Source organism: Aythya ferina (assembly GCF_964211825.1).
Source record: "Aythya ferina genome assembly, chromosome: 2".
Lineage (NCBI taxonomy): Eukaryota > Metazoa > Chordata > Aves > Anseriformes > Anatidae > Aythya > Aythya ferina.
The window spans coordinates 46,019,844-46,034,640 of record NC_140297.1 but is presented as its reverse complement, the minus strand read 5'-3'; the positions used below and the strand labels follow the sequence as shown (position 1 = coordinate 46,034,640).

At 48.6% G+C, this 14,797-nt stretch overlaps 1 protein-coding gene across 7 annotated transcripts in view; it reads right to left on the bottom strand.

The window, feature by feature from the left end:
• The window catches only part of TMEM108 (transmembrane protein 108), a 154,275-nt gene that overhangs the window by 7,685 nt on the left and 131,793 nt on the right, over positions 1 to 14,797 (bottom strand). For 4 of the 7 annotated variants that reach the window (XM_084508216.1, XM_084508219.1, XM_084508217.1 and 1 more), the window contains one exon: positions 595 to 1,704. The exons of 1 other annotated variant lie outside the window; for it this stretch is intronic. In XM_084508216.1, coding sequence (XP_084364342.1) covers positions 595 to 1,704 — 1,110 coding nt within the window. Of the gene's footprint in view, positions 1 to 594; positions 1,705 to 2,958; positions 3,141 to 6,958; positions 11,654 to 14,797 lie in introns of those variants that run through there. 2 more of the 7 variants (XM_084508220.1, XM_084508221.1) reach the window with 2 other exon arrangements.

Here is a 14,797-nt window from a genome sequence, read left to right as displayed (position 1 = left end):
CCTAGGCAGCTGCCAGGCCATGCTCAGAATTGAAACGGAGAGAAATAGCAAATTGGTTATCAGAATGACGTGACTTTAAAATCTGATGGTTACCACCTTCAATGAAATATTTTATTGCACTGGTTAAATTTTTGTTCCCTAAGGTCTGAGTCATTATAATTACCATTAATCTTTTGGGTTAGCAGTGGGCTTTTAAAATCCAATTCCAGGGCAAAATACAGCAGTCACCAGCTTAAAGACTTGCACAATTTTTGGTCACAGCTTAAACATTTTGAAGTAAAGCTGCTTTGCCTTTTCGAGTTGCTCAGCCTTTGCCACGTACCCTCAAATGGAGAGCCCCAAAAGATGAAGTGATTTCTAATAGCAACAGAGAAAGTATAATTTGAGCGTAAACATGATAGCCCCGCACCTGGAGCTGCTCCTCCCAAGCGCTTTGTTCAGCAGTACGTGTGTTACCTGTGTAGCGACTGCTTCTCATCTGTCTCGAGCTGCCCTGGCACCGTCAGCTCTCCACCTAGACCCTGAATCATGGGCCGACCCTTGAATTTTAAGGAATGCGAGAAAGAAAGGAAAATAAAGCAGCAGTCAACTTACAACATGAGGATATAGGTACGCTGATAGCCAGAATGATCCAGGCAATGTCCATCTTGCTGAGGCAGATGGTCGCTCTGTGCTGGGGCTTGTCCCCCTCGGTGACGTGGGAGATATTTCCTTGCACCCCGGGTTTCCAGGTCCCGGCAGGAACCAGTCTGTTGAGGAAATTCCCAGTGGCGGTGGAGCCAGCAGTGGACATGGAGCTGGACAACCTGGTGGCAGGCACCGTGGAGAGAGCGCTGCTGCCCAGCAGGGTGGTGTCCGTCACCCGGCCCTGCTGCGGCGGGGCACTGCCCGTGGGGTCCCCCGCTGCCGGGGAGGAGATGTTGACATCAAAGCTGGTCTGAACTGAGTGACCCGCCGCTGCTGCTGCAGTTCCAGGGCCAGCAAACAAGGGGACGTTTGTACTGAGATTCAGGGTTACCCAAGAGTTGTTTTTGCTCAGCATATCCCACACGCCGTAGCGGGTGGGTTTAAAAGGCACCGACACTGCTTCGGGGTCAGCGGACGGTCCGGCAGTTGTGGTGGCAAAATCTGCTTTCTGCACGACTCGCCCGGCCCCCTCCCCTCGCTCTGCCTCCCTAAAGCTTCCCGAGGTGTCGGGGTGGGGAGAAGGGTCTGAGGGTGTAGTTCTGGCCAGCCCCGTGCCACTGGGATCGCTGGGGGTTGCAGTCTGGGGCTGAAAGGGATGGTCTGTGAAAGGGCTCCTCAGGGTGGGGAAGGGAGAGTGCAGGGTGCTCTTTAGGTAAGGCTCCGAGGACTCTGTGAAGTTGCCTTTGAAAATCTGGAAGATTTTCCCCTTGGGGCGAGTCTGTCCCGAGTAGAAGGCGCTCTGGTTGTACAAGTGCTGCGTTTCCTTCTCGCCGCCCTGAGGGCCGCTGCCCGGCTCCTGGCCAGCGGACACGTTGCTCCCCGCCAGGCCCAGGGGACGGGGAATGGCGGGGCTGGGAGCGGGCTGTGCCGTGTGGCGGCCCCGGTGGCCGGGCGTCGATCCCATGGCTGAGACAGCGGCAGCGTCCGTCGGGAGGCCCTGAGAGGAGGACACAGCGGGGGACAGGACCTGAACAGAAAACACCAGCTCTTCGGTCAGTGCCAAGATGAGTAGAACACCTGCGGGAGGGACACAGAGACAGGGTCAGGCAGCGGCAGGGATGGAGGGCTGGGTGCTCGTCTGCGCCGCTCTCCCCGCAGAGGGACAAAGCTTCCCGCTCTATAGGGGCAGAAACAAAAGACGTTTTCATTTTTGTTTTGGCCAGGAGGCCTCCGGATGAATGGCCACATCTTGATGGGGAACCTTAGTCCGGTCGTTCTTCGGGCTGCAAAACCCTAAATTTGGCTGCCTCCAGCCTTGAATGCCATTAAGCAATCTGCTTCTGAGAGAGCAGCTGCTTAGCCCCAGGGAAAATTAGGTCAAGAAGGGATGTTTGATGAGGGACTTCCTAGCTCATGGTGCCTCCTTTACTTAGAGACTTTGGAATATCTAGCCTCTTACTCAGAGCATGAGATGGGGAAAATCCACAAATGGTAAAAATGAACACGAAAATGTAGCTATTGCAGTCATTTAAAAAAGATTTTTAAGGACATAACTCCATGTAACACAACTTCTCTGTACACATACACAACAGTTTGTTTGGGTCCCGTTCAGTGCTGTGGGATTTGATCCCATCAGTTTGCCTCCCTCCTCCCTCTGCAGTGTGCATCGTTTCATGAGGTGCCAGATCCACACCGCTGGGATCATCAACTCTCACATTTATTCGTCATCCAGCTAATGGACGTGGGCAGCTGCAACAGCAAAAGCCTCCCCAGGATGCGGGGCTGGCTTTCTCTGAGTGTTGTTACGCCACTTTCTGCCCCATTTGGGAATACCCATGATGGGCACCAGCAGGAAAGCGGTGGCTGGGATGGGAAAACCTTTCTGATTAGGTGCCCAGCAGGTCCTAAGGCTCTGCTGCATGTTGCCCAGACGCATGTGCCCTGAAGCATGTTTCTGCCAACTCAATACACGTAGCAGGAACTCACCAAAGGAGCAGTACTTACTTGTCTCACCAGGTAAGTGCCATACTTTGATCACCAACCACCACTTCTGACCCAGAACAGAGCTCTGCAACCAACAAAACTCACCTCACCCTGCCCCCAGCTGCCTCTTTGCGGAGCACCCTGAAGATCTGAACCCTGACTTGACAGTGTAGCAAGAGCCACTTAAAAGCAATGTGCTTTCCAGGGCCTGGTGCTAAAATTAGTTCATAGTTTTATTCCTGAAAGAAATATCTGCCAAATATGTGATCATCTGGAATACCGCTTCCTAATTCCTAGCCTGCCACAGACAATGCGCTCCCAGCAGAACACCCAGTCAGAGAGAAAAACCTCTTCTGTCCGCTGAGACGCAGCCAGGAGAGCAGCTCGTGCTGTATTCATGAAGCGTCACTCCTGGAAATGAAAGGCAGGAGTCATCTTCACATTTCTGGCAGCGCTTTTTCCGAGGTCAAGGTCAAAGCAGATATTCTGGTGTCCATATGGCTAATATTTCATGCCAAGGCAAGTTGCTGCTACAGAACAAATTCAAAGAGGAAAAGATGGAGATTTATTTTGGATTTGGTGTGTGTAGAAGATGTTTCACAAAACTTTAGGCCTCCTGCTCTGAGCACACACAATAAGGTGCACTGGCAGATCTTAGGAGATAGGAGATTAGAGGGATCACGCTGTTAGACTGCCCGCTAACATTTTGGGGTGGTCTTTGTGTAGCTACTTTCGTGCCTCACACACACACAAAAGTCTCTATTGGATTAATGTTATTTTCTCCAGGATATTCTTAAGTAATAAGGAAGATGTCAGCTTTTCTGCATACTGTGCCCTGAGGTTAGCAGCCCTGATCTTTGGCTAAAAACCTAATATCCATCTGTTCTACTTGAAATACTGATACACGGGGAGCTTGCTGCTGCAGAGATTTATAATCTCACCGGGGCAGCCTGTAGTGGTAGCAGGTCACTGCACGGCAGGCACGGGAAGCCAGGTACATTTAGCTGGTGCCTTCAGAGAGCTTGTAAAGCACTAATAATTATTCCAAGGAAATACTATGTCATAAGCCGTTTATTTGACAATAAACAATAACACCCCTGACATTTGGCTCTCTCAGGCTGTGACAGTCAGGCTGTGCTTGTCCTCTACCCTCCCTTTAGCAGTCTCTGCAGGACCATCACCGCCCCACAAGCTACAGCTCCTTAGGACTTTTTTTTTTTCCTGGTTTAATGGCCCACAGTAACTCTTTCAGTGCTAATCTGTGTCCACAACTATTTAAAAAAACGTTCAGCTTAGCAGATCGTTGTAAAAATAGCTGGTGCTGTATATTTAGGGAAAACCAGCTGGTAATAATGACTTCTCAGTGGGCTTTGCTGGCCCTTTTAAGTAGAATTAATTGGCTTTATAATTGATCAACAGCCAACTGGAAAGCGAAAGGAAAGTTGGAATCAGTGTTTTCAGATGCTCGGCGTCACCTGTGCAGGGCCACATAAATACGTGCTGGCAGGGTTTGCAGTGACCTGCTTGCCCAGAGCTCCCAATTTTGTATGACATGAGGGTGAGCAGGTTCTTACCAAATGGGGCTTGTGTTACGGACCCCAATAGCCTCACTCTGCCTCAAATGCACCTGCGTGGAAAAAAGGGCCACAGGGGGTATGGCGCTGATTGTCCCCAGTGCCTCAGCTTAGCCACAGGCAGATTAACAGTGAAAGGAAAGCTTTTAGTAGCTGTAAGGTTGTGATGGCCAGGGAGATGATATACCAGCTGATAAGGTGCACAGCAGGTGCTCTTGGCCAGTCCCGAGTCCGTTTCTGCAGCTCTCTGCCAAAGTCCTTCTGTCCTGGCTGCCTGAGGCTCCTCGCACTGACCTCACCTCGGACGTGAGCCCGATGGGGTGAGAATTGGCAGTGCTACAGAGCGGTGGCAGTACACTATGGCAAATAACAATTATTAATTATATTTCCAAAGGTCAGTTCACACCATTAGCTTTTTTTTTTTTTTTTTTTTTTTTAAAAGGGCCATTTCTAAGTTATAGGAGCTCATGCTCAGAAGGGGTCACACTGGTTTGGCTTTTAAATGCTGCGTGTCAAATTCCCACTTTTGGAGTCTAAATTTATGGCTACATTAAAACCATTCAACCCTAATGAGGAGGTTGATTGACCTGATGTCTGAGTGGTGTGCACCGTGTCATCTCCTGTTCTCGCACGCTGCACCAAGAATTGAATGTTAAGTACAACACGGATTAACTCAAGGATGAAGCACAGCAGTGGCAGCAGAGTGTACACAGAGGGGGCTGCTGTGCACTTAGCCACAAAAACCCTTCCTGACTACGTGGTGCAATGGTTCAAATCTCAACAGGACCTCGCTGCAGCACTTCTTCCCATTGTGTGCTCACAGGAGGAGTCCGTGGTTTTGCACGTGAGAAAAATGAAGCAGCTCCTTTGCAGGCTGTTTTTTGTAAAGACTGATGTCCTCAGCAAGCCTCCAGAGAGGTGGGGGTCAGGAATGTTTTTCTTTCCCAGATGAAGAAATCAGAAGGGAGTCTCTACCCAAAGTCCTGCCTTTGAGAACTGTTTGGGACCTTGTCACTCTTGTTTTGAGGTAGGAGGCAAAACTGGGTCCCTCCAAATCAGAAAAACAAAGCAATTCGGGCCCCAGCAGCTCAAATTCTTTGACTGCTGTAGGTCAGGACGTCAAGAGCCCCTGCTAGGAGCCGGTGTCCTGGCTTCCTGCAGGAGTTAACACCACCTGGTGCTGCAGTGGAGTCTTTATGGGTACTCCCTGTGCAGCTTTTCCAGATGATGGCAGACCTCGTGTGCGGCTGTGGAGCCAGCTGACGCGCTCAGCCTCCCCGGAGCACCACCGCTGAACAACACAAACTTATGTAAGTTGTGATCCAAAGCCCATGGAAAGGTTCCCAGTGACTTTAGAGGGCTTTGGACCAAGCCCTAATTGCCAGAGATGCAGTGAAAACTTTTGAGCTGCACATTCACGTTTTCTACAGCAGATGAATTTGCACGAAGGGCTCAATCTGGCGTTTGACCCCTTCTGGCCTCTGCTACCTCGGCCCTCGCGGCAAGACAAACAGAGCCACCCCGAGCGGTACATGGCAAACGTTTCTGCTCTACAAGTCAGGAAGAGCTTTTCGTGCAGAGCCCCGCTGCTGGACTCATTATTTCAGGCTGCCGTGGGCAAAGGAAGCAAAGGGAGCTGCTCTACAAAAGGACCCATTATCCGCAGACCCGGGGCTGGGAGGCACGTGGGCAGCGTGCAGGATGCCGATGGCTCTCCGTGCTCCTCAACAGCCGTGACTTCCTAAGTGATGGCAAGAGCAGGTTGTGCAAAGCCTGCTCGGAGCAGCAGCAGTGTTATTGTTGCAAAGCAAGCTTTCTTCCCGGCACTCCTAACTTACCGTGTGGCTCTCAGCAAACCCAAAACATTACAGGGAGCAAAATGGATCTTTAACAGATGGGAACCGTGGAGAAAGTACGTAGTATTATTTTTGTTATGGCCATTTTCTCTGCAATCTGTCAAAGCAATGTGATTTTCACACGCTGTGAGGAAGCCTTTGTACAAACAAAGAGTTAAGCAAATTTCATCTCCATGATTGGTGGCAGAACTGAAGGAAAAAGTAGGTTACTCTGCATAGAAAATTCCTCTTCTCTGCCTATCAGTGGCTGTCAAGCCACAACTCCCACGTATTAACTTACAAGTTATTGTCTGCTTCCTCTCCTAAGTATTAGACAGGGTGATCAACCCCAACTTCCAAATGCAGCGTGTTTGATAAAACGGAGAGAACGAGACACGCAGCGTAGCAGCTCTGTTCACAGCAACACAGCACAGCACCAGCAGAAGCTCTGGCAATCACATGGACAAACACAAATTAAGCAGCACCCACTGACACTCCCCGCGAAACAACATTGCTGTTAGCCACGGTTTTCATGTGGCAAGCACGTCCCGGCCCTTTAACAACACACAAACGTTGCAGAACACCATTAGGGCTCCTGAGGTGCACTTAGATAAGAGAGAGTGAGCCTGTAAATCAGAATTCATTTCTGGTCCTGCCGTGATCCCCACAACGGGTGACACACGCAGGACGCTGCCGTGTAGTAACAGGGCAGGCAGCTCCCAGCTCCCTGCTGCTTGCACCACACACTCACAGATCCTAAAGGAACAGATGCTTTAGAAATCCTTTCTATTTCCTATTTATATAAATACATACAGACACCCGAGCTGCTGATCCTCCCGAAAAGGCTCGCTGACAACCTAGGACAACGGTGATTACCGAGGGGACGGTAACAAAAAGAAAGAGCACGGCTGTAGCTGCTTGTTCAGGGTGAGCACTTACCTGAAAATCTCATTTGGACTTGTCAGCAGACATCCTCACCTGCTCACATCACACGGATTTGGAAGCTTCATCACTCAGCAGAGAAAGGAAAAACGCATCTTCCCCCCGGCGAGGCAGCGGCAGGCAGGAGTTGCTGTTATTGTTGGCACTGGTTTGGAGGAATGAGGACAGAGACAGCCCAGGCAGGCGTGTCTTGCAGGGCTGTGCAGAGAGAGGGCTCGCTCCTTTATGGAGCACCTTTGCAACTGCAGGGAAAGATCACTTACAGAGCCAGTCCCCCGCTCTGCGAGCGGATCGAAGGGCTGCTTGGTATTCCAGCTTGGTTTCCCATCAAGTCCAGATACAGTTTGTCTGACACGGGTCTATTCAGATGCCAGAGGATTGCTGGCAGTTCTCGTTTTCTGGGAACAAAACAGCAACAAGCGCCCCAGCTGCACGTCCTTGTGAGGCTGCTCCTTGCCTGTTTCGAGGCAGAGTGCCCTCCCTCCGGCGCAGCATTCAGCTTTTTGTGTGGGGATGGATTTTACAGATCCACCTCCTGCTTCTGCACCTCCACCAGACCTTCCACTTCATTCAATTATCTCTAATGGTATTAATAATCCTGTCAGAGGAAAATATGTGGAATGAAATAGGGATGCTCTTCGCTCCTTCTCCTTCTTTGGCAGGAAAGCGCATGTTCTCTATGGTATTTTTTCATTTCTCAGTGATGAACGGGCAGTTTCTACTTCGCACCTATAAAATAAGCCCACAGATCCTGCGATTCTTAAAGCCATAATCCTGCCTCCCTTCTTCTGTTTCTTCTTTTCCTTTTTCTTCTTTTTCTGCTTCTCTCTTTCCCCCTGGCACAGCTGGGTGTCTGGAAGAATGCACAGCCCAGGAACACAAAAATGTGCCCTGTTCAGCCAACAACAAACCCCTCTAAAGGCAGGGGAAAATGTTGAGAGTGCAACAAGTTGGGGGCTGCTTGACAGCAGCACAGGAATCCCCTGGGAGTCACAGGACAACCCCTGCTCCTCAGTCCTTGATTCACAGCCTCTCTCATATCCAGGGGTGCTGCAACAGCCCAAGTAGTTTGTTACACGGGCTGCTCACAGAATTTGTTCCTAGTATTTTGCTAGAGGGAAAAGCCAATTTCTTCTTCTCTCTCATCGTACCAGGTGAGAGGATCACAAAGCAGCAGCACCGTGACAATAGGCTTGAGGTCTGGCAGAGGTAGCAGCTATGGGGCCTTGAACAGTGACCCCACTGCTGCTTTTAGGAGTGTAAAGTCCCTCTGAGGGAGGATATGTATATACAGGTGCGTGCATTATATCACAAGGGTATTTCACCCCTAGTTACACATACCGTGATTTCACAGCCGCAGTCATTTCACAGAGGATGTGCAAAAACAAACAACAATCCTAGCTCTGCTTTACGTTTTTGTGCTCTTGTGCTGATGTGCCTTTTCTCCCTGCCATTTGCAGCTCACTTTTCATCCTTCCTGCTTCCACTCTGAAGGTTTCTCTAAATACACTCAGAGCGTTATAGGAAAAATTGCTCCTTACAAATACCAGCTTGTTTAGCAGTTTCCAGGGCTTATTAAGAGCTCGCTGCTGAAACAATGATTTAGCGTGAAGCTGCAGCTGGCGTAACAAGAGAACCATGCCACGGATTTTAACCTTTGCTGGAGGATTTGCCACATCTGTGAATAGTAACTCACCACAGCTTTCTTCCCTGTGTGCTGTCATGGATGGAAACATATGGCTCAAAACTGCAGAGACAGTCGTTTGGAATTTCAGATGAAAACTGTTCACGAGGACAGGGCCCCGTGCTTCCCCTCGTCCCAAAACACATGGAACAAACCAAAAATAATTCTAAAAGCGCACAAATGTTCCCCAGTCTGACGGCTCCCCCTTCACACAAAGCTTGTCCAGCCCCAGCTTTGCAAATGCACATCCCTTCCTTTCCACCCTTCCCTTGGCAGCAGTTTTTGTTGGCAGGATGCTGTTGCCAAGGGAGACAGAAAGGATGTGCAGCTGGCTTTTCTTCCACCTGCACTTAGTGCCGCTGATCCTATTGATGTTGCTGCAGAACCTTTGGCTTCTAAGAGACCCAGCATCAATGTCACCGGACCCTTGGAAGAGTTTTGACAATGACACAAATAGCCGCGGCCTCTGATGGAAGGCTTAAAATAGGATCTTGCCAGAGAGAGGATGTAGCTGATGTCACAGATGCTGACTCAAGCGAGGGTATCCATTTCACAAGCAGCAATAAAAAGGGAAAAAGGAGGATTCAAAGACATCTTAACGAAGGTTTCTGACAACTGTGCAAACCTCAGGTATGTAGAACTTACATGTCTAAGGTAGCACGGCTCTGGCAGGCCACTCACCCCATCCTAAAATAAGTCTCTAAGCTGCCACGGGTTGACTAGTACCCTGCAGAGACCCCTCTCTTACCATTAGCAAAGGAGGTCACACAGGAGATGATGAGCCTTAACTCAATGTCCAGCTTCCAGATTATGAAAACCGGGTGAGACCAATCCCACCCCGTATCCCTCTATCAAATTACACAGCACCATCATGAAGCAAAAAGAGGACTCATTTAGGTCAGTACAGGGAGAAGCAGAAGTGGTGTCTGAAAAGGTTAAATGCAGCCTGTGTGTTGTGATACCTTCCAGGAGAGGAAATCCTCCTGCTTTGGATGTTCAGCACCAGTTCCTACTCAACACAGCAAGCAAACCTCAGAGAGCAACACTTCACTGGCACAAAGAGTGGACCAGGGCAGGGCCCGGCAGCCTTTCCATGGTAAAGCATTAGGAAGCATTTTCTCTCCCATATGAGAGGATAAGCGGGCGAGCACTGATTTGGCTGAGGCTTGGAGCTGCTGCCTCTCCAAGACCCAGCACGGCACCCATCAGCTGTGCCCGATCCCTGCAAGGCACGATGTCTGCTGCCTGCTGACCTGGAGAGTGGGCAACTTCGACCCATGGCTGATCTGAAGTATTGTAACACCCTGTACAAAAGCTGCCGAGGAGGCAGAGCAGAGAGCCCTGCCCATGGATCCCCCTGCTGCAACGAAGCAGACATTTCTTTCCCTACTTGCAAAAGCTGTGCTCAGATTCTCCAGCCGCAGGTACAGAAATGTTGATCCTGCAGTCAGAGGGGACGTTACAGTCATGCACAGGCTGACTAACTCCTACAGCCCCTTAAGGTATTTCAGTCATTTCGTCTGTTCACTGCAAGTAATTTGGATGATTTATTACTTATGGCCCCTTCAAACTCATTATTGCCTCCAAGTGCCTGGTTATCCCTGTGTTTGATCTCAAATGAGAGCTTGTAATGAGGACCTTGCACCGATTCGTCCTGTGAGCATGTAACACAATTAGAAAGCAACTTGTGCATAAACTGTTACATTTTCAGGGAAAACCATTACATTGACGCAGGAAAGCTTTGCTCTGATTTTTGACCATTGCCCGGTGTAAGGAAAACGCACACCGTGTCTGTCAGAGTGAGTAAAGGACTTGCTAAGGGCCTTGTACAGTTATTCACTGCCTCAGTTGGTCATCTGGGCACGTGAGAACAAAACCAAGTCAGGATCGAGGGAGTTTGCATTTTCAGCATGGGAGACTGGTTTTGGGGAAGAAAGGTCCTATTTGAACGTGAATAGTTCCCAGAGTGGACCTGGGCTGTAAGCGGCAGTGAGGGTTTCCATATCCAGATTTTCTCCTGTGAGCACAGCCCAAGGATGTGAGGCTACACATGAACCAGCCAGAAAGGTTGCAGTGTGATGGTCTCGTTATCTGCTGGATTATACAGGGCTAGCGAGGCCTCCGGAGTGCATGTGACGCTGCTAGGGAAAGAAGTGAGCTGTTATCTTTCATCGCTGTTCATCCTTCCTAAAGACCAGCGACAGCTTTCTCTTGGCTTTCGGAACTAAACTTTGCATTTCCTTTTAGCTGTTGGGAGCTGAACCGGGCTTCAGCCGAGGCTGATTTTGGAATAACTGGGGTCTGTGTCATGGCCCATCTCCACGGAGCCGCACGGCTGCTCTGCGAGGAGGGCTGCTGATGGCCCGGGGCTGCTGGTGAAGCTCCTTCCCTCCAGCACTGCATGGAGATGCTTACCTGAGCCTCGAGAGTGCCAGGGGCACGAACATCAGCATTAGGATACACCAAGATAAAAAGGAAAGGATCAAATTCTATTCTTGAAAATATCAGCTGCTCACTGCAGAGATCAAGGAAGGTTTTGGTTTTTTTTTGCTCCATTAGGTGAACTGCGAGACTGCACAGGTATTGAGATGGGGATTTTTCTTCCCAACCTTTGAAGCTAGGTATTGGACTGGAAGGAATGATGGTCCAAGTTGGAGTAGTAAATCTTATGTTCCTACATAAGTAAGGTCACAGCAGCTGCTGGATATAATTTCTGCTAACAAGAGCAGGACTCTGCTGCTAGTATTTCACTCAGTGATATTGCTCCTGCATTAGATTCAGTAGGTGGAGGTAGGCAACATCATGCACAAGGAACATAAAGAGATACAGTGCTACAGTGAACTGGATTAGTTGGGAATCAGTGATTCAGCTGGAAACACACATCAAGTCACGACAAGGACCTCACTGTTAAAAATATGCTCTAACAGTTTAGCATTTCATTCATTTCTGCAATCGTATTTCCTATTCAGCATGAGTAATGCTGCCCAACGAAGTGCAGTGTTCTACCTGTTAGTGTGGATGGCCGCTTTTTGCATGCACACTGGCAATTTTTTTAAATTCCACTGCTGCTATCATGTACAGCTTCCGAAAGTTACTCTGAACATGTACTGCCTTGCCTTTTCTCTGCAACACGCTTCATGTCCACAAGGCAGTCTGCAGTCATATGGGGTACAGACGAAGACTTTACAAATCAGCTAAATCAGCAAATCAACTAAAATCACTTATTTTGATGTTATTTTCCGTATTTAGAGGGATACTCACATGAAATGTGTATTTAAGAGATGATAATCAAGCCCAAAGATGATAATTAAGTCCGAAGCTTTAAACATGAAAGCTTTTCCTTGAGCTTTTGTTTAAGTGTTCAGAGTGGACTCAGGTCACTGGAGCTTCAGTGTGACTGCCTCAGTGTGACGGGCTGCTACTGTCACGTGTGCTTCTCTGTGCCAACAACATGAACTGTTGTTTAGATGCTAGTAATAACAGCAGGCATGAACAGCATTATCCCCGTAATACTTTATAAGCCATCTATTCTATTTGTTTTTCTTTTCTTTCTGGTTAAACCTGCCTCTGTTTGTGTACAGGACAGAAGCTCCTGCCCCCACTCCTGAAATGTCACCACCTCCACGCTCAGCTTTATTCTGGAAGGAAATTGGGCTGACAACCTTAACAACTTCTGATTATTCACACAACAGCCCTTGTGAAGAGATTAAAGGCACCAGCTTTTCCGTGCTGCCCTGTCAGCACACAGCCCGCAGGGATCCTTCTCTGGATGTGAAAGTTAGCTCAGCCTCGCTGTCCCTTCAGCCTTGACTTCTGCTTCGTTAACACCCGTTTTGCTGTCGGTGATACCACGCGGACATCTTACCTCTCCCCGTCCCCTGTGCTGACTGCTGTGCTCCCGGTAGAAGGAGCAGAAATTTATTTATTTATTTATTTATTTTTCTGGTAGAAGTGCAGGAATGCCAGCCATGTAATGGGAGGATTCAATGTGAGGTGGTTTCAGTGCTTACCTCGGTGGTAGCACCTGGCTTCACCGCGCTGCCCTTAGGGTGCATATGGCTCCCAGGGAGGGCTTGAGGTTTCCTGATGCATCGGGAACAAACTTCAAGCACAGCTGTATGCTGTTTCTTCCAAAACGATGCAGGCGCAAACATACCAAGTGGTGCATTTGGAAAGACAAATTCATCCCTGACACGGCTAATAACACGTTTCTGCCAGTTACACCACTCTGATGCAGGCTTTCCTTTGCTTCGGACTTAATTTATTAATACACAAAGCATAACCTTGGAAGTGGGGCACAGCAGAGCCAGCGACATGTTACGAACTTTCTGCTTGGGCGTTCTGCATGAGCCACAATTAAACATCACTCATCAACAGACACGTGCAGGAGGAGCCGAATGGCAGTCAGATGTTGCATGCCCACAAAATGCAGTGATAATACCGACATAAGTGTCTTGTTGCCACACTTCGCACTTATTACATTTTCCCTTTCCTCCCTCTCTTTTAAAGCATCCTCAGCTGTCGTTGTAGTGGAGCAGTGAAATTATTCCCACAGCAAAGTGCAATGTAGGGAAGCAATCCTGTTTGGAGCCAGAGCACTACATGTGGCATATCTGCACTCCAGCTGCAGGAGAGCATTAGTCTTTGCATTAACATTAACTACTGCGGCTGAGCGAATATATTAGCAGCAGCCCTCGTAAAGGTCAGGATACGGAGAAGAAGGAATATCAAGAAGCATTATACAGAGGACATAATTTTCAGGTAAAGTGCTGAGTTTCAGCCCCATTCAATAGGAGTTGAAAGGACTGGATGGATATAAATAAAGGCAGGCTTGCTTGAGGGACCAATTACAGGGCCATCGATAGCAGTGTCAGGAAAAGTCCATCGGGAAAACCGTGGCTTCTGCTATGCTGGTGTAAATCCAGGACAACTGCACTGCAATTAGTCAAATTATTCAGCATATAAATGACTCCGAGAGGAGAACACAGGAAAAACTAAAGGAACCAGAGGAAATAAAACACAGTTGGCAGCCAAAGACCAGTGTCGCCAAATGAGAAATAAGGAACTACCTGAAGACAAACAGCAATTAATAGCTGGAACAAGCAGGCAAAGGAGCAAGAGGATTATCTTTTGTTCTCTTCAAGTTTGGGTGCTGGTGGCCACAGGTTGTGCTGAGCTTTCAGGCTGGCTCAGCACAACCACGGTTTGGCTTTTTCATTTCCCCCCTTTACCTGGTTTGTTGGAAATTAGTGTTTCAGTCAAACAGGGGATTTAACTAAGTCTCAAGTACCTTTCATACCAAAAAATCTGGAAAACAGCTGCTTGGCCCAGGGTTATTCACAAGTAGCAAGTCACATATAGCAGCTAGAACCAAGCTATCTGGCATGAAGCAAGGCCAGCTGCTGAAACGCATATGGTAACAAGAAATCTGCATATCTCAGCCTGAAGTTTTGGGTTGGTGTGGTCAGAATCCGGCCACTCATTTTGGAGACAGCCTCAGCAAGGTGTCTGAGCAGGAGCCGCTTCCCCCTGACTTCAGTGGAATTGCTCGCTCGCTGGAGGTGTCACACACGATGAATACTTCGCTGAGCTGGGACCGGGGTGGGAGCAGGCAGATAAAGCAGGGGGAGCACCAAAATGAACGTGCAGCTATGCTGTTACAGGCATAAACCACAGGTTTTTGTGGGGACGTACAGCGTGCTGCTCTTTATGTAGATGCATTGCTCTCCTCTTCTGCTGCGCTTATTTACTGTATATTTATTCACAAGTGTCCCTGCTGGGAGCTGTTCCTGCATGCTCATTCACTGTCAATTACATTCCCAGAAACACGGCAGCACCTACAGCAACGTTTCCATTGCATTACAACTGTTTCCTTAAGATGACCTTGGGTCTGAGATATTTATCAGCAGGGAAATAAAACAAAAAAAAAAGGCAGCAACAGTTTGCAATAATTTGTTTGTGAAGGTGGCACGATCTGAGCTTACAAATTACAGGCAAACATTTTGTATTTGCTATGGCAGTATTAAAGCTTCTCCTTCTAAGAGCTCCACGTCAAGTTATGCCTCTGTCTAAATTAATGCTTCCAATTAGTCCTGTTTTATTGTGCATCCATCACAGGAGGTTCACTGTTAGGGCTTTGAACAATCCAAATC